At 43.5% G+C, this 19,484-nt stretch overlaps 1 protein-coding gene across 1 annotated transcript in view; it reads right to left on the bottom strand.

Annotated features, from left to right (window-relative positions):
* Positions 1 to 19,484, bottom strand: part of CELSR1 (cadherin EGF LAG seven-pass G-type receptor 1) — a 170,274-nt gene that overhangs the window by 32,415 nt on the left and 118,375 nt on the right. Inside the window, exons 6-17 of the mRNA XM_051642700.1 lie at positions 16,322 to 16,479; positions 15,100 to 15,263; positions 13,558 to 13,683; positions 8,846 to 9,012; positions 8,191 to 8,376; positions 7,748 to 7,861; positions 7,255 to 7,429; positions 6,380 to 6,521; positions 4,299 to 4,419; positions 2,912 to 3,095; positions 1,993 to 2,094; positions 106 to 200 (exon numbers count right to left, since the gene is read on the bottom strand). Of these exons, the coding sequence (XP_051498660.1) occupies positions 106 to 200; positions 1,993 to 2,094; positions 2,912 to 3,095; positions 4,299 to 4,419; positions 6,380 to 6,521; positions 7,255 to 7,429; positions 7,748 to 7,861; positions 8,191 to 8,376; positions 8,846 to 9,012; positions 13,558 to 13,683; positions 15,100 to 15,263; positions 16,322 to 16,479 (1,734 nt within the window). The remainder of the gene's footprint in view (positions 1 to 105; positions 201 to 1,992; positions 2,095 to 2,911; positions 3,096 to 4,298; positions 4,420 to 6,379; positions 6,522 to 7,254; positions 7,430 to 7,747; positions 7,862 to 8,190; positions 8,377 to 8,845; positions 9,013 to 13,557; positions 13,684 to 15,099; positions 15,264 to 16,321; positions 16,480 to 19,484) is intronic.

Below are 19,484 nucleotides of genomic sequence, written 5' to 3'. Positions count from 1 at the left end.
GGAGGCGTCTCAAGGACTCTGTCAAAAGGTGGAGTGCAGGGAAACTGGAGTAGGAACTGATGATCACTTATAAAATAAAGGCAAAAATTATAAAACACAGATTACCATGATTTTAAGATCCACAAAAGTGTTGGTGGTGCAGTTGAAAAGCTCAGGAGGCAGCCAGCCCTTTTCAATATTGCAGTGGCGAACAGCATTTCCTGCAGGAAACCAAGCATTAATGGCAAACAACGTTCTGAACTGGTCTGGATAAATCTTCAGAGATTTAAAATTTCCTAGACTTTCTAGAGATATGCACGTATTTCAAATTCCAGAATGGCAATCCTCTCTGAGAAAGTTAAAAACGACTAATCTTCATGAATCATTTTATCATTTTATCATTTGTCAATTTATAAAAGTTAAGCAAGCTTCAGATCTGTCTAACCGCTCTCAGCCTCCCTGCCCTAACGTTCTCTAATTAATTCAGCAATTTATTTATACCGAATTAGGGAATGACTGTGCATTTCCTAAATATTTATGACAACAGGTCCCTGCTCAGATTTCTGTGCAATAGCCTATATAGGAAGAGTTCCCAGATAAATGCCTTCTTCATGTCAAAACATGCTAGCAGCTCTGCACTCCATGCATGGTAAACACTTCAGCCAACACCTCTTACTGCCTTTTGCCACTTGTGAATGGTCTATGAGCAGCTTACTGTTTATTTAGCCTATTAGTTTGTACTATTTGTCAAATCATTTAAAAATGTGATTCTTGGCTGTTGATCCTTCACAGTGAAGTGCAAGTTATCAAATCCAAAATTTACATTGAGCTAGTCAACCTGGATTAGATACATACTGCATGTCTCTAAGCTATTTGATTACTAGTATCTAAATGAGAATTTTAATGAATTGAACAATACAAAATCAAATTATTTATCTGCCATGATTAGGGGCATACAATTAAGCCTTAGGTTTCTCATTTGAATATTAATTACTACAAAACTCACTGTTCTTGAACTTTCTGCAAAATTCACTTGAAATGTACAATTGCTATAAATATCCTTGCATGCAGGCCTATTTGCTAGAAGATACACTGGGATAAATGACATGAACAGTGCAAATTTAGTGAGAAAACTTATTTTAATTCAACCTTATACTGTTTAATAATGTAAATACCCTTCAATTACAAATATATAAAATTTCTATCTCCTAAAACCCTCAGAATAGGAGCTTGCATTACCACAAATCTTCTGCACACCTACAGGCACTGACCTCCCCCGGGCAATATTTGGGAAAGTCACATAACCATTTATAACTCATTAAGCCTAAGGAGTGCTTGCAGCAGGAGGCCCAGAAATGAGACAGAGGTTTCACTCCCCACAGAAGAGACCTCAGAAAAGATTGTGAACTCCATTTTCAAATATCTGCTCTGGTATTGCACTAGATATACATTTTCAGGGATGTGTGTGACAAAGGAGATTGTTGTTTGTTTGCAGTACAAAATGGCACAGCTCACATGCTTGGTAAAATGAATTCTTCAGCCATCTGACTTATAGGTTAGTGAAAAGATATTGGGTGGAAAAGCAAAGAGTTACATCAGAACTTGCATTTTATTAGCCAGCAAAGCCATCATCATGTAAACGATTTTTCTCATTTTATCTATGCCCAGAGGAGCTGTATTGCTAAAGGTGACATGAGTAAGAACTGTTTGACAGATTCAACAGAAACTGGATTGTACTTTTTTGAAAATACAGATGCAGAATTTCTGTTCTTTACACGTGTTTATCTGTTGCACTTTTGTGTGTATTTTTTGGTGACTATTTCAAATGTATTTCAACAATTCTTGAGTTTCAGCTAGATAAACTTTCTTGCTTGTGACATGCGTGAGCTATACTGTAATCTGGGCTCAATGAAAAAAAAGTGAAAAAAAATGTGTACATAGGGAATGGCTCTTTTTTCCCCCCTCAAACAGGCATGTAGATAAAATAGTTAATATTTTACCCAGGGAACTTACCCACGGATCCCTTAGGACACGGCACAGCAGCTGGCTGGCCAAACTTCGTCTGTGGCCACCAAATACCAGCCTCAAAAGCTTTGGGGCAGCCACTGTAAATTACTGAAAGCAGAAAAATAAATTATGCAATTTTCCTGACAAGGTAAATATCACAAGGAGATTATTTCAGCCTGCCTAGAGGACCTTCCTGTAACTCCCAAGCCCTGTCAGAATACCTGCCCTCTGCAGTGCCTTCCAAGCTGTAACCTATCAGGTCCTCCTTATCCAGCAGTGTGGGCAGACAGGTACAGGCAGAGGAGTGCTCAGGATGATTATGGGGCTCTGGAGTTTGGCTCTTCCTATCTATGCCTGCTCCTTTATTGTGGGAAAACGTTTCTCCTTCATTTCACCCACACACTGTGGCGAGATGGCTGCTGCAGCAGCTTTATGCTGATCACAGGAGGAGGGAGGGTGGGTGGGTGAGAGTAAAGGCAGGATGGGCAAGATGGGGAAGAAAGGCAGAGGGTACGGGATGCACAGCACAACCTCTGAGGGCAGAAGATGCCAGGGCTGTCATCCACCTCTTCAGCTGCAGCACAGCCATGCAGTTCTGCATCGCCAGGTAAGCTCAGGCTTCAACTGAAATTGGGATTAGTGTTTTGCTCTCCCCCCTCTAAGCTTGCTGTATTTCCATTTGCTGAAAATTAAAGAAATACGAGCTTTTTTCTCTTTCCCCAGCCCCTATGAATCATATTGGCACAGACTTAGGAGCTGGGGTGCATGTTTAGGGTGCTGCAACTCCCATTGCCCCTGCTGGAGCCATCACACTGGGCTCACACAGGCCCAGGATGCTGCTGTGTGCCCAGTGCTGCGCACCCCCACGCTCTAATCCTGCAGCTACAGCCTGGCTGATCAGCAGCACTGGCTGGACAGGAGGTACCTTCACAGCCTCTCATGGTGACTTCAGCAAAGGGGTTGTCACAGCGGTTGCACTGCCGCCCTATGACGCCAGGTTTGCAGGGACACTGTCCTGTCTCCATGTCGCAGGTGCGTGTGTGGGAGCCGGACGGGAAGCAGTCACAGGGATAGCAGGTGTCGCTGCTCTGGGGCCTGTAGTAATTTGCCTAGAAAAACCAAAATGACAGACACGATGTAGTTGACTTATATTCCAAAGCGTCTGCATTCCTGAAATTCTGCTCCAGCTGCACGAAAGGGCTAATTCTGCAAAGCACAGCATAATAATGACATTGTTATTCACAGAAAATGTAACAGCGATTAGCCCAGGCCATGCAGAGAGGCAGAGCTGAGCGCTGGGAGGATGGCTGGGCTGCCCTGTGCCACACAGACCTGGGGTTTAGACCACCATTTACAGTGGGGGAGAAGGGCCCATGTCACTCCTCTTATACTTGCTGCCAGTGCCCAGCAAACGTGTTCTTGGAGGATTTGCAGTTTTCTCTGCTTCCCAATTCCACTCTTGTGTGGCATGAACAAGCCAGAAAGGAAACTTCTCGCACTGTCCATTTGTGTTTCATGTACAGGGTGGAGAGCAACCAGTGATCACATATTCAGATGGCATCTGGGGCTGCTTTTGATCTGAGGCATCAGGCGGTTACACAGCACCTGGTGCTGGCCCCACTGACTCCATTTAACCCAACAGTTGCTGGGTGTCTTGCTGGCATTTCAGAACAGTGTTTGGGGCCAGATTCACTGTCCCAGTCTGCACAGGCACAGCTCCTCTGGTGTCATTGAAACTAATTGTAAACCTATTGTGAGAAGTCCTTTGTAAAATCTTCAGGAGGGAGGTGCCTCCCCTCCCGTGTCCCCTGTCTGTCCTTGCCTGTCCGGCAAATTCCTCTTAAACAGCTGGCACTGAGGAAAGCATTTAGCCTGTCACATGATTTGCCTCTCACATTATTTACCTCTCCCCAGCTGCTAGGCCTTGTGCTGGCCATTGCACAGGGGAGAGCTTCACCCAGCTGGCCAGAGCTGTTTCATGGCTATTAGTCACTTGTGATTCACAAAACACCACCCACACTCCTCTGTGCCCAGGTCTGATCTCCCCTGATAAGCCAGGCTGCACTTCAGAGAGATCAGAGCCAGGCTGCCATCAGTTTTGCTTTCCAAATGCAAATAAGATAAAAGCTGCACACTATGATTATGTGAAGGGTGGTGCCAGTAAAATGCTTCAGGTAAAGATTAACTACATATATATGACACAAAGCACAACTGTGTGTACTGTGTCTCAGATGCTCACTTGTAGTTATTAGTGGTATAGTTATTTTTCAGACTAAGGCAATTTTAACTTACGACTGGTTCCTTTTGCTCACCTTGCAGTGGCATTCTCCATTGGTCTTATTGCAGTCAGAATCAAACCCTTTACTAGTCTCACAATTACAGGGGCCACAGATGGGATTTCCCCACCAGCCTCTGGGACAAGGCAGATCAATCCTATAAAAGAAAATCAAATTGAAAGAAAGTTTCTTCAAGATTCCTCTTAAAAGGTGCAGAAAAAGAGCTTCGGGCCAAACCTGCACTGAACTCCATCAGCTTACACAGTGTAATATATCTCACTGCAGCAGTCAACAATCAATGCATATATAAATATTAATACACTGTAATAAAAGAAAATAAATAGTATCAGAGCTACAAAACCCTAGAAGGAATGCTTCATTAAATGTTTTCAAAACCAGCTTCTCTTTATAAAGAGTATACATCAGTATGAGCAAATAAAGTGCTCTTTCCTCTGGGAGAGGGCAATGGAGCCCACACTGCCTACTGGAAACAGTCCTGGTCCCACAAGCTCCAGTTCCCCACCAGGGAAAGCATTGGCTGGGGCAGGCTGGACAGCCTGTTGTCAGGCTGTGCTAGCACTTCAACAGCTCAGGCAACTGCAGGTGGTGCTGAACCCATGCCCTGGTTTACCTACTGCCACAGCCTTGGGATACAGTTCCCCAGCACTTCATATCCCACTCCCCATCCCCACAGGTTCCTGTTCTAACCCTGCCATGGGCAAAAAAGCCTGTTCAATCCGTGGGGACACTAGCCCAAGTGCAAAGCTGGCTGCAAGCACAACCTATAGAGTAAAGTCACTACTTTCAGCCAACCTGGCTTTCTCAGCCAGCTCACCACAGGGTCTGACAAGCCCTGGTCTGCTGCAGGGGAGGAGGACACATGTGGCTGGTGACATAGAAGGGTGACAGCTTTGATGCAGACTAAGCATCAAAGACTGTGATCCATACAATGAGTGGAGCAGCATGGCTTGTCAGAGAAGCCACCCCTGATGAAGGATAACCCTCATTTTCACTGGTTCTGTTTCTTCTGGGTGAGCTTCTAGGCAGGTTTGTCCCACAGATACTCCAACAAGGAGAGCTCTGGGAAGGGGCTGGGGCAGTGACCAGGGTCTCTGCTAGCTAGAAGTCTTCATTAAGTAATAGCCTGAAGGACAACACTGCTGAGTTTGTGATCAGCATAATGTACAAGGAATCCCCTCCCTGCTGCTTATTTTTGGAAGAAAAGCTGCTGTCTGTTTCAAACACCATACCAACTTCTATTTATGGCAATGGTCAGATGTGTACTTCTATGTTTTATAAGATGAAAAACCACAATGCTGCACTTGACATCATGTCGGCAGATATTGACCAGGAACCATGTCTCTGCGTGGCTAATCCGGAGGAATGAAAGATGAATCTGGTGACAACGGGGCCAACATTTGCAAGCACACACAACAAAAGGCGGAGGAAGAAGCTTGTGGCTTTCAAAGGGAAGGAAACATCACATGAGCTATTTCTAAATGAGCAGACAAATGCACTTCATTTGCACATCGTGAATGGCCCATATTACAAGCAAAGCCAAGTCCTGTCCCTGGGGTAAGGCTGGTTGCTGATTGCTTATCTGAGACCAGGAAACTGGTGAAGAGAGAATTGGCACGTTTCTCCCACACAGCAACAGGACTCAGGCTGCCCAGACTGTCCAGAAGAGAGAGTTTTTTGCCAGCCCAAGGACTGGACCCAAACTGCAGAGCCATTTTATCTGGCCACAGGCCACCTAACTGGGTGCATCACTCTCTATGTGTGCTGGAGTTGAAGGGGAGTTGTAGAGCAAACTCTGTCCAAGCCCACCACAAGGTACAGGTCAGACACAGTGCTGTGTAACAGAGCACTACTGGTTGAGCCCCTGAGCTGCTGATGAAGAAAAGTGGCCCATGAGTATATGGAAGTTTGCCTGGTCTCTAGGAAGAGAGCTCAGGAGTGACAAAGGGAAGGGAGTCTGCAAAAACCTTCCATTATGAAGACTGAAATTGTAACAGGAAAGCTAACCAAAGCAGAAAAGTAAGGGGGAGGACTGCTGCCTTAAGAGAAGAGTTACCTGGAAGGATCAAGGAAACCAAGAATAAAAATAACTCTCTTACTTGCTCTCACAGTACTGTCCGTAGTAGCTTTGTCCACATTCACAGGTGTAGCCATGGGATGAGCTAGGTTTATGCACGCATGTGGAGACATGCTCACATGGGTTCAAGTTACATACATCAACACAGTCTCTTCCAAAATACCCTGGGGAGACAAGTTCATAAAATTACAACAGCCATTGTAAATTATGATTTGCATGTCTCCAAAAGACCATCTATTTTAAGCTTATACACTAATAACACATCTTCGATAACCAGGAGATTCCCCCTGATATACTGTCAGAAAGAAGGTACACTTTTCTCATCCAGCAAGAAAGATACAGGGTTGTTCTTTTTGACAGTATATTAGCATGCTTGAGGCACTTCTGTGCCTTTGGTTCCCAGTTTTATATGCAGAGCATGTGTTACAAATAGTTTTGTATTCTCTCCCTGTGTGTATGAGGTGGCTGTACTGGGCGCCGACAGCATGTGCTGGCTACATGCACCATAAGAGAGAAAACATTCAAAGTATCTCGATTAGGATGCGGGGTGTGAGACTGAAATTCAACAGCAGAAAAGGATGGGAAAAAGAAACGAACAAACAAAGAAAATAAAAGAAAAAGAAAACAGACAAAAAGGAAAGGGGAGATGCATGGAAAGAGCCCTTTAGACCAGAGACCATCTTTCTGTTTGGTTGATACATTGCCCAGAACAAGTGATCCTTAGTCCATGACTGCAGTTTCCAGGGGCTACAGTAAAACTGAGAAAGATAATACTGATTGGAAGAATCACAAGATGAACTCTTAGCAAGCATGCTGTTGCTCCTGCTCTTCTTCTGATGAGTGCATGAAGATGTGATCCAGCTCCAGGATAAGTGCATGTAATGGTCACTGGGTTACCTGGGTCACAGACACAGGAGTAGCTGTCCCAGTCATCACTGCAGTAGCTGTGCTGGGGACATGGGTTGGAATCACAAGGGTTATCCACTTCGCAGCCCTCCTTCACATTGATCTTGGTAGCCTGTTTCATGTTAAGTGTAGCTGTGTTTGTAGATGTCTCTCCCATTCTTACTCCCTGGTGACAAAATACAGTAATTTTTAAATTACAGTCTAAATTCAGAATACAGTAATATGTGTTTCCCCACTTCCATTAATCCATGAAGCTACACTTTAAAGAAACATCACCTGATGAGCCAAATCCAGACTTTTTTCCAAATGCTGGTCACCTGTGAGACCAGATTTGTACCTTGTCAAGCGGGTAGACTTTTAATATTTCAATTCTTAGATATTTTGATGGAGCAGAAATGTTAAGGGATGGATGAAAAAGAAAACCCCATACTTCCACACCAGCATTTTCTTAAAAGTTCCAAGTTTGTTGCTACACTTTTCATACCTGCATACAGCCATAAAATCCCTGCTGAACAGAGACCTGGTCTCCAGAGACACCTCCCACAATGATGCTTTTCATTTTCAAGCCAGGTAGTTGATTTCCAATCTGCACAGAGCTCTATAGAGGAAAAGGACAGTCCATAAGAAGCACTATCATCCTCTGTGACACAGACAACCTACTTTCTGCAGTGATGGCGTCAAGCAGTAGCTGACACCAGATTACAGAAAAAATATCTGAGCAGTGAGGAGCCAGACATCTGAATGTGGCTTTTTACAGACTTGTTCATAAGATACCTTATCATTAAACTTAATAAATTAATGTAACTTCATCAGGCACAAATCACTGCAGAACATGGCTCACAGCGTAAGTACTTATCCATAGTCCTTTATTCTACTTTATCCTAAAAACATTAATGCTTTAGTGGCAAAGTTATGATGCTGTCTTACCTGGTACATCCCGTAGTCCAAGGACATCACAGCGAGGTACTTAATGTCTTTGCCATCTTTAGCACTCTTCAGCTCTATCAATAAATGATGCCATTCCCCATCACTGACTCGTGACTGGCCCATCTTCAAACTAGCAACCAGGCCCAGGCCACTGTAAACTTCAAACTGCACATAGCTGTTCAGTATCTGTTGAAAAAAGCCAACAAAATGTCCATCTTTTGCTACATATTTGTATTTTATTTGGAAGGCAGCAGAGGGAAAGACAGTAACATTTCCTAGGGTGACACAAAAGGAAAAAAGGTCAAAACAGTAAGGTAGGGAACACTTGCAGTAACTCCTCGTATAACTTCGGACATTCAGGGTTTAACTTACCCTCCTGACAAGAAAACCCCAAAACAATCAACAGACATTTTTCTGCATCTGTATTAAAGCACACTACTACCTCTGTTTAAAAAAAAACAACCTTAAACCCACAAATTTTTATTTTACAGTGATATTTTGATCATTGATCTTTTCATCTTGGCTGAAGAAATGATTTATATTTATTGATGTGCATTTAGCTGGGTGGATGAAGCTATGCAGTTCATGTGGTCATATACACTGATGGGGGAGAATTTCTTCATTCTTTTCTAACCAAAGGCAGCCACATTTTTACCTGAATGTTGATTTTGGATGCAGCCCCAGCATTGGCTTGCATTAACATGCCATTGACTTTCCTGGTTCTGAACATCAGCCCAATGTACCATGGCACAGAGATGGTAATGTCAAGGTCACTCCAAATGATAATGCTTTCACCACTGAAACGCTGAGGAGAAGGCATTGCTGTAAATCAAAAGACAGGAGTGAAACAGTTTATATCTTTCAGGATGAAGATTAAGAGGAGAAATGATGCTATGTCATGGTGACAGTGCGAGGTAGACAGTCCCTCTTCCACTGAGCTATTTTTAAGTTACTATGCAGTAACAGCCAGTCTAAGGGTGTTAGTATGAAGCAGCTGGTAACAGTGTAAATTCACAACCTGCCCTTCTTGTGGGAGAGGCACTTTGTCTTAGTCCCTGTACTCAAAGGCAGCCAACATCACACTGCTGCGGCATCACATAGGTGAGAGAGATTCCTAGAAAGGTAAGCTCAGGATCTCTACTGATACAGTTCTGCTGATGAGTGGGTGGACAGAGCAGGAAGTATGAGGGCAACAGTTGCTGCAGACGTTTTCAACATATCTTTGATTACCTGCTTCTAATTAACAGATTAAACACAGAGGGAAAAGCTGGGAGGCAACAGGAAATACGAATTAATTATAAATACTCCAGGACCAGATTATTCAGCTGTCTCAGCTACGCAGCCTTTTCACAGGGAGAAAGCTTGTGTGGAATTGCCTAAACCATCTGCCTTAAATATCTTGAGGTGACAGCTGAAGAGTTGCCCTCCTCTCTAACCTCTTGAAACAGCTCCTACAGGGAGACACACATGACAGCCTTCAATGGAAAACATTTTGCTGATGGAAAATAGGGAAACACCCACCCTTTGTACTTTTAAAGTAGCTACCTCAGGTTATAGGGGCTATGGTACCATGGATTAGTTGATCCTGCTAATTAGAAACACAGATGAAGTTGTGAGAACCCTGTGCTGTTTGCAGCACCTCTTATCATACCTCCACCTTGTAGAAGGATCTGCAGTCAGCCCCTGCCAGGCATGCTGGTGCTCATGGCAGCTTTTTGCAAATGGAAGCAGGCCCTATAAACTGGGTGCAACCACCACAGACTGGCACCCAGCCTTGTTTCTCATCATGCACTGAGTATCTGTGGATGGTCAGCGAGACGACAGAGCTTAAGCCTTCTTTCCCTCCTGCTCCACAGTACCAGATCTGCTGACTTTTCTGAAATTGCTTGTAGCAGGAGAGATAATGTACTTACAAATATGTGCATGTCACTATAAAATGGCAAGTCCTTAGAAAAGTTCAGAGAGATGATATCATAGCAGAAGATGGAGTCAGTTTCATGTGAGATTGCATTTTTTGGATGAAAAAAATCCAGATTCTGATATGTCTGCCTTGCTGGTCCCTATAAAGGAAAAGGCTGCGTGTGCAGGGAGTGCAGGGTTTGGAGGAAAGTGCAAGCCTTTCAGCTCCTTACTTGTGAGACACAAGATGCCAGTGACTAGTGGACTACCACTAGCCAAGCCAGAAGTGTAACTTGACCTGTCCTTCTCTAAGGTGTGGTGACCCAATCCCCCCACCCTGCGTAGGTGCAGGCAGCCCCAAATGGTAACACTTCTCCCTCCTGCTCCAGGCTCTGATCTCCCCTTTGCACTCATGAGGGCTCTGGCTGTCTGGGCCAGGGCACAGTTCTTCAGCCCACACTGCACCACATCAATGTAAAAGTAACCAGGACATTGGTGTTGAGCAGGATCATTTCCTCCTGCTCCACACGTGCCTAAGTCAGCCCTCTCCTTCCTCCTCTACCCTGCTGACCTTTGCAATGACCTCAACTTCCAATTTCTTTGTTAGTGGTTTTCTAGACTGTTGCTGATTTTAAGTCCACCTGCCTCGGCAGAGCAGAGCCAGGATGCAAACCTTGTGGGATTCCCACCTGCTGGAGGCTAGGAATGCTGTTTGCAAGCTGTTTTCAGCTTGGCTCCTGGGAGAACTGGACTGGCATGGCAATTAGCCACCTTCTTCCTTTTCTCACTAGTGGTGACTTTCTGTGCTTGCAAATACCATTCCCTTCCCACACCTCCTCCCAACTCCCCTCCCTTCCCCGGGGCCAGGGTGCACCTTTCCCTGTTAGTAAAACAGAAATCCCCATCTGTCAGCCACCTTTGACCTCCCTCCTTCCCCCAGCCTTTCTCCATGTCTGGGACCAGGGGGTCTCCTGGAGGTGCTAGTGGCCACATCCATACCCAGATGAGACCTGACCATCCCATCACCACAGAGGCAAGTGCACGTGCTTCCAAGCACAGTATCTCCCTGCCATGGGCACTGCTGAGAAACAAACTAATTGTCTTTTCAGCGTTTGTCACTTTGAAGTGCCTGTTTATCTACATACATTTTAAGAGACTCCTACATTTAAAAGGCCATCAGAAACACATGAGGGTGCCACACTGCCAACATCAGGATGTCATCTGCAGCTGGGGTGTAAGGGCAACTGACATCATATGTTCTGGTGCAAACCCCTGGTGTTCAGCCCAAGGCTAGCTCAATGGCCCTAGCCATCTGAGAGAGTTGCAGTATCACAGGTTTAAAAAGAATCAGATTATAACAAAGGTGAAACTTATTTTCCCCTAATTTTATCTTCCTTCTATATGTCAAGAGATGGAGATGGGAGCTGCCACAAGGTGAGTAAGGAGGCCCTAGGAGGGTGGTGAAACACTCCATCCTCACTAATGCAGACCAGATCCCTGAATTTCTGAAGAGCAGGCAATCAAAAAAGTTGGAATTTTAACCTGCCAAAGTCTTTGTCCTCTGTGAGCCTGAAGCAGATCCAGCACTGCCAAAAGGACTGAAGAAATGCATCAACCAATCACTCCAACACAAGAATGCAAATATTCTAGATAAGACTTTAAAAATCTACCTTACATCAGCTAATGCTGTTATGATCGTATCCAAGCACTTAAATGAGCAACCTGAAAGCCAGGAGTGTTACGTATCAGTGATACCTCCTGACTTTAACTTCAGACTTCTGAAATCTTTCGTCATACTTCAGAAAAATTCATTTACTTCTTGGCCTGCAGTTATTCCTTAGGGACAATTTGCCCCACAGGTATAACCAGAGAAGCAAGGAGCCTGCTGCCCTCAAACCATAAACCTCCCCACAAACTGAGGCATCAGAAAGAAAGGGGACATGGAGGAATGCACAGCACTGGAGGCAGAGGAGACTGCTGGGGCAGGGGGAGACAGTGAAGCTGGGATTGTCGTAATCTGTATAACCTGAACTTAAAATGCGTTCACAATGATGGCTATAGGGCAGTTCTGAGATAACTTTCTACATCCCAAACAAATAGTCTTTGTATGGAATAGTACTCTCCAGGAGTGTCTCTCTCTCTGAGGAGACATCAGCATGGTTTTGTATCACAGAGACCAGAGTATCATGAAGAAAACCCCAGAACTTCACTGACAAAAATACTTTACATAAGACACATGAAAAAACTTAGATCTTCATACAAACCTGAGGAGCTTAAAATACTTGAGGAGCTGCTATAGAAAGCAGGCACTTCACTAGGGGCAGTAATAGCAGCTCTATGCTCTGTGTGAGGTGGAACACAGCATGGGGCCTCCATCATTCCTTTCTCCTGTTGCTCATTCTGCAGACTCTTATTTCCAAGCCAGAAACTTAACTATATGTCCTCTCTTCCTAAGATGCTGCTTCTCAAACAAGGGGAGAGCACACTGTGCTACAGTGGTTAGCATATCACTGTGGTGTGTGCACTTCAGCTTGGAGACCTGCTATTCCAGGGTTCATGCCCTGCTGAGAGTAATCAAGAATGTCTGGTTTGGGGTAGATACATCAAAAGAACAAAATCCTTGATGATACTAAAAACTATTCTGGGCCAAGTGTCAAAGGAGATAATGGAAAGGAAAACCTACTGCACCTGCATCAGAGGCCAGAATTTGCCCTTCTGTTTCTAGGAAAGCCATGTCCACTTCAAGGTTTACACCTGCTTAGCTTCCAAGTTATTCCTGGAAGCCTCCAAGAAGACTCCAAGTGAGTAACCCTTCACTAGGCATAGAGGTGCCACCTTAAAGTCAGCAGCCTGCTGCTGCACTGACTTCACGGGATCCCATCCCTTCCCGGGACGACTCCTCATTTCTTTGGGAAGAAACTAAATGCAAGCTCTTCAAGTCCTATGAAACACACCTGCTGCTCCTTCCTCATCCTTTATTAATGAGGTTTTACGCATACACACCCATTGTGTTCAATCAGAGAAAAACACAATAAAACTGAAAGTGCTTGTACTCAGCAGAGACTGCCTTCTTGCCAAGAAAGTGGTGATTAAAACTGCACATTTATCCCTGGTTTGAGGCAAAGCCCAATAAAGTCAGCAGGATTCTTTCCACTGACTTAAAGGGGCTTAGGATCAGGCATTTTTACTGTAAACAAATTACTAAATACTGCCAAGTTCTGTGGAACTACTTGGCTTATGTAAGTAAATCAACAAAAGCTGGTGTTATTTATGACAATATGCCAGCTATCAGATTTACTATATAGGTGAGCTCTAAATTTATTTCAAACACATAATGGGTGACTTCTAGTTTTAATGGCAATTGTCTGTTTCCTATCCCTTAAACATCACAGTTTGACATACATGCTATGAGAGGTTAATGACAGGTAACGAAACATGCACACACATGCAGAGGTCATTGCATCCTACCTTGCTCACAGTTTTTCCCTCCGTAGCGTACGGGGCACTCACACATGTATGTGTTCCATTTGTTGACACACGTGCCTCCATTCTGGCACCAGTTGGTTTCGCAATAGTTCCTCTGTGCTGCACAGCCTGAAATTCAGGAAAACAGTTAGTTCACATGGTTTTAACAAGGAAAAGGCTCTGAATGATTGTATCTGAGTTTTTATTTAAAAAGAAGACATGACCATTACATTTATATATATATATATATATATATATTTAGTATTCTTGAAGTCAGTGAAGCAAAACGCAGATGGCAAAAGTTTATGTGATTTGTGCAAGTGGCAAATTCATAAAGACAAATCTATTAAAGGCTATTAAATACAGTCACTGCGCTGTTAATCTCTGGGGACTAATAGAACATTTTGGGGCAATACCACTCCATGCTTGTTCTGTTTTTATACTTTTCCCCTGGCATCCACTACTGGAGACAGGCAGATTGACTGGTGCTGGTGACTCAGCACCATTGCTGGCAACTTACTGTCTAACCAAGATACCAACCAGGGAAAACCACTGTGCAGTGTTACATAATGTAATAACACTACTATACACAATTATTATAAACTATACAGAAACATGTTTCCAATGAGGAAAAAAAATCCAGCCTAAAGAAAACACCTCTTGGCCTCCTGATGTATATTTTTGTAAGATAAAACCTGTGTTTAACTAATATTAGAGACAAATATACTAAAAAAGAGCTGCAAGACAAAATAGCAATTTGAAGCTTATGCTATGACTTCCTCCTTAATCCATGATCAATGCAACATACCTAAGAACTGCAGTTTAGCTCCTACCCAGACTTCAGTGGTGTGGAAGGAAGGGACTTGCCATTCTTGCATGTAAAAGCCAGTTTTACAATGATGAGAAAATTCTGTACACCACAACTAATCCTGACCAAGGAATCCATGAACTGAAAACCAAATCAGAACCTCCAACAGGCTGCTTCATCAAGCAGGTTTCAGATTCAGATGATTGTAGAATTTGACTTACAGAACAAATATAATTCATGGAAAAGCCATTAAAAACTTTGTCTTTTTCATGAAATAATCCCACTGGATTTCAGAGCAAAATGACATTTAAAAGGTTGTTAAAAAAAAAAATAATGAAAAGTTCACCCAGGAGTAAACTGCTGGGTGAAGCTCACAGCAGTGCAGACGGTCTAAAACAAGCTCTGTCCTTTTCTGTGTGTTGCTTAATCCTGTAAGTGTGTGCTGTGTCACAGGCTATTGTGTGTGTCCCTGGCATGGGCACAGACTGCACCTTGCTCAGAGAAGCTCTGAATGCAGCCATGTGGGTGGTGTGATGGCAGCCATGTGGCCTGGGGCAAACGCTTTGCACTCAGTGGTGCTAACAGGGGGCCTGGGGCTGCTTCAGACGCCTCTGTCCCCTGCCCCTTCCTGGGGTTCCTTGCAGTGCCAGCCCCTTCAACATCCTAAGCCCTGTTACACACACAGCTATGGCAGAGAACTTTCTTCTGCTGACTTTCGAGGTGGTAGTTGCCCATACCTGGCAGAGTGCCATTATTGGCGATGAAACTGGCCATGTCGATTGGCTTGCTGTCCACTGAGAGGTTTCTCATGCAGCCAATAAACTGTCTGTTGTGCACCGGGAAATCTTCAGGCAAGTTTGGGACACCACCAAGAAGGAGAGGGCCAGTTAGGTCCAAAGATCTGAAGAAACAAAGACATGCTCACACAGTTTGTTATGTTTGGCTCTTTATCTTCCTGCTTCCACAAGCACATTTGAGCTGTTTGGTCTACCCCTGTTGCCCTCTGCTACATCCGCACGTCCAGAGCTTGTAACCAAAGGACCTTCTAGAAATACTGTAACTTTTAACTTAGGAGATGACAGATGCACACAGAATGCAATGACCCTGTTCCTAACAGTGGCAAATATGAAGAAAATGAAAATGATGGAAAAATATGCAGCCTCAGGAAACTTCTGACTCCCGCCACCCACGGGCTGGCTTATGCTCCTCAGCACAAGGGTTGAGATGCTGTAGATTTTGATATATGACTGTCTTAGTAACAGTTAGTGGATGCAGGTTCCACTGAATCACTCCACACTGTGTGTGAAGTATATCACCTCATCAATTCAAACTAGCTCAATTTTTTATGGTACCTCCTTCTCTTGGGATTGTAGAGCAGCATGTTTATCTCAATGGTCTTTCTGAAATCACTTATTACTTTATATCCTTGCTTCCTGTCCATCTCCTATTTAAACTCAAAAGCACTAATCTTTGCTGGTCTTTTCTCACAGGAAAGTTTTTTCATACTTAAATTACTTTCAATGACCTTTTCCATATCTCTTTTATTTCTGTCTCCTTTTAAGACAGGACTTTTAACTTAAATGATAGAAATAATAAGCTATTTAGCCACCCCCTTCATTCACAAATTCTAATATTTTATTTGCCTTTCTCTCTACATTTTCATACTAAGTAGATGCTTTTTGGGGGCTACCCACGCTGACCACCAGGTATTTTATTTTGACTTTTCAAGTAATTTGGGCACATCTGTATCTGCACAAAACTCTGTGCATTCCACCCAGTGTACTGACACCTGCAGTAGCCTCCCAACAAATTCCACCTACCAAATGAAACCTCACTACTTTTTCTTCTCAAATCTTATCTGCTTTTCCAACTTGATTTGCTTAGTGGTTAAGCACATACTGTTGATTCTCATCAGGAAGAAGAGAGTGAGTAGAAAAAGCAATCAGAGGGCATCCTTACTTCTTTGAGCCAGTCTGAGTCCCCTGGGCAGCGCAGGTGTAGTTCCCGATGAGGCTGCCGAAGCGCACAGCCACTGCTGTGTCACAGTCATCCACAGTCACCACGGCCACCTTCTCTCCAGAAGGCCCATGGGGAATTCCTAATCGCCCAATGTTGGGCTTCAAGAAATAAATGGCATAGGTCATAGAGTGCTACATACACACAGGCTTTCAGAGCTGGTTCGGCATTTAAACATACGTCCTACTCCCCAAAAGAAGACCAAAAGAGGATATATTAGCAAACCAGTAGAAGTTAAGTTCACCTATGGCATCCAGGCAAAAAAAAAAACAAAAACCAAAACCAAAAAAAACCCAAATGGATGACTTCAAAGCGAGTCCAACAAATGCCAAATGTGATACACAGCATAGTCAGAAGTGGCTTTGGTCTTTTCTGCTGCTCAACCACTTTGGTCCAAATAACTTCAAAGAGGCATTTTCTTACTTCTGCACAGCAATCTCTAGTAAATTCTGCTCCTCTTGCAACTTTTCATCTCAAGCAAATGAAGTCACTTGAATTTTAACATTGTTTCTGCCTAAAGACAGAAAACTGTAACACGATGTAACATCACAAGTGAGGCTACAGGCTTAAATCAGATCTTCTCTGCTGGGGGTACTCTTAGGGTCATCAGAAACTGAGTGCAGGTTCCTATAGAAGCTCTAGTGAAAGGCTGTCTAATGACTGGGAGGGAGCTCAGATGAATAATTCTTGTTTCAGCTGCAAGATAGAGGGCAAAGAAAATCACTGCCCTTGCTGAGCTGGCTGAGAAGCCCCTGGTTTCTAGTCACAGGGAACAGAGATCAGTGACCTCTGGAGTTGGACAATGAAAAATAATGGAGGGATCCGAGCCTGCTCATGCAGCTGCTTTAGTTCAGGCATGCAGCCTGACACCATGGGTGGTGCACAGGAAATGGGCAGAAAGTGAGGTTCAGAGTGGCAATAAATGCTCTGGCTTTCCTTCAGCTCTGGCTTCACCCAGGGAGTAGGAAACTCCTGCCCACTCAGTCATAATGTGCCCTGGTGAACATGGACCACAAAACTAGAATTATCACACTCAGCTTCATACCTTCACTGTTACTGGCTCACTCTGCTAATCACCCTGCTGGCTGTTGCTGTTCTCTCCACTTCAGCTCTTAGCAAAGCCTGGAGAAATTCAGTGATTCCAACAGACAGGAAAGCCTATGGGACCACTGGGAATCTGACCCCAACCACCAAACTTCCATGCCTCCACCACAAGCACATCCTTCACCTCCCCTGCTTTCATAACTGATGACATGTACCCCAGTGTGACTGCCAAGAGATGATTTCTGCTATGCAGAAGCTCAAGAGACAGATTCCTCCAGTGGAGAAGTGCATCATGACTGTTAAAAAAAGGTACATGTATGAACATCAGCTTAGCAGACTCAGTGAGAGTTTTCTGTAAGAAAGCAGTTTTCCAGTATTAGTCTTTGTAGAGAGCTACACTAACCACTGGTGCAGGATCTCTGAGGACTTAATGGGTAGAAAAGAAGTAACGACCTCAACTCCCCTGGCTTTTCTGTTTTTCCTTTGCAAGCAAATGGGCACCCCAGAGGAGTGAAGTCACCAGGATCTGACCAGACACATGGCGCAACTGAAAGCCAAGTGATATTGTCATGGTGTGTTCATGAACAATAGCTGTAACCATGTGAAAATGGAAGATGGCCGAGCATCACACTGTGGTTTGCTGTATACTCATTTAAAAACATATATTGCTCAGCTGTGTACTAAAAGCCCTTCTTGGTTCAGCAAACAAGGAAGCAGCAAGAGGATAAATGCCTATTCTTTGTTTCACTTGTACACACATAAATTTGTTACAATACCTAAAGGCACTTTCATCCTCTGCAAAGAGATCTAGATTTATTTCTAAGAGCAATTACTGCCATTTATAAAAAACATTTTAAAAAGATGTTTCCTGGTGTCAGTTCCAGTTGGAAAGTATTTTCCATTTCCTCTCCCAAGAGCTAATGTGATCACATAGTTTGGCAGTTTTACAGTGTAAGGTTTTGACCTCTCTGGAGTGGTATTAAGGCAGATTTTATTTTTTCCAATACTCCCTGGGCTTTGCCACTGCTTAGCTTGGAAAGACAGGAAGAATGAATATATGCAGTGCTGAAAATGTTCTTGTATGCTATGATGGCAATGTTAGTGAGCAGCTTTTCAAAGTAAATTAAAAGATACATAGAAAATTAACCGACTGACAGGCAGACCGTCCCTTCCAAAATTAAATTGTTTGCATGCTGGGTGCTACTTCTATTCATTTGGAGGAACAATTCGATTAACATTCACGTTCTTGTGCTTCCCTGAAATAACCTATTGTTTCTTACATGGGAGCCTTGACAAAGGCAGGGTATTTATTCTCGCTGCAGGGGGGAATCTGCCCAATGTTAATCAAGATTGCAACCTGATGAGACTCAGCAGTTCGCAGCTGCTCCTTCACAGTCAACTAGCTGCAGTGGCAAATGCATTTTTTCCTACTTTTATTTAGCATAGACACTGCTAGGTGTTCCTCTAGATGCTGACTGTTGATTGCAGTGCAGACCTCTGACATGTCTTTGGCTCTGATGACCACACAAACCACAAGCTGATCAAGAAGAAATTGAATCTTCTCGTGAATGAAAAGAGACCTGTTGGCAGTTCAAACCACACTTAGCTTGAAAACCAAATTCAGCTAGAAAACATGTACTGATTTGACAGAATCTGTCATTTGACAGAACATGTTTTTCCCAGAATGGAAGAATATGTTGCTGGGAAAGGAAGGAGAGATTATTGGAGTGATTTTAATGTGACATGGGACTCTTTCTTTTTCTCTAAGATGTGGCAAGTACCACAATACTCATCTTCTCAGCACCTAGAATGGGGAAAACTTTGTAACAGAAATACTGTGAAATAAAGAGTGGAACAGAGGGAGATTAAGTTGGGAGTTCCTTCAGAATTGAATAATGAAATTGAGGTTATTTATTATTTTGATTAATAATAAATATAATTTATTGGTGATGCAAAGGATATTTAGAGCATCATGCATTAAAAAATTAATTACTTTGAATAGTTGAGTGCTAGAAAGATAATTAATCATGCAACATGAAACTTGGGATCTCATGACAAGAAT

Source organism: Apus apus, chromosome 1, assembly GCF_020740795.1.
Source record: "Apus apus isolate bApuApu2 chromosome 1, bApuApu2.pri.cur, whole genome shotgun sequence".
NCBI lineage: Eukaryota > Metazoa > Chordata > Aves > Apodiformes > Apodidae > Apus > Apus apus.
This window is presented reverse-complemented; position numbering and strand designations above follow the sequence as displayed.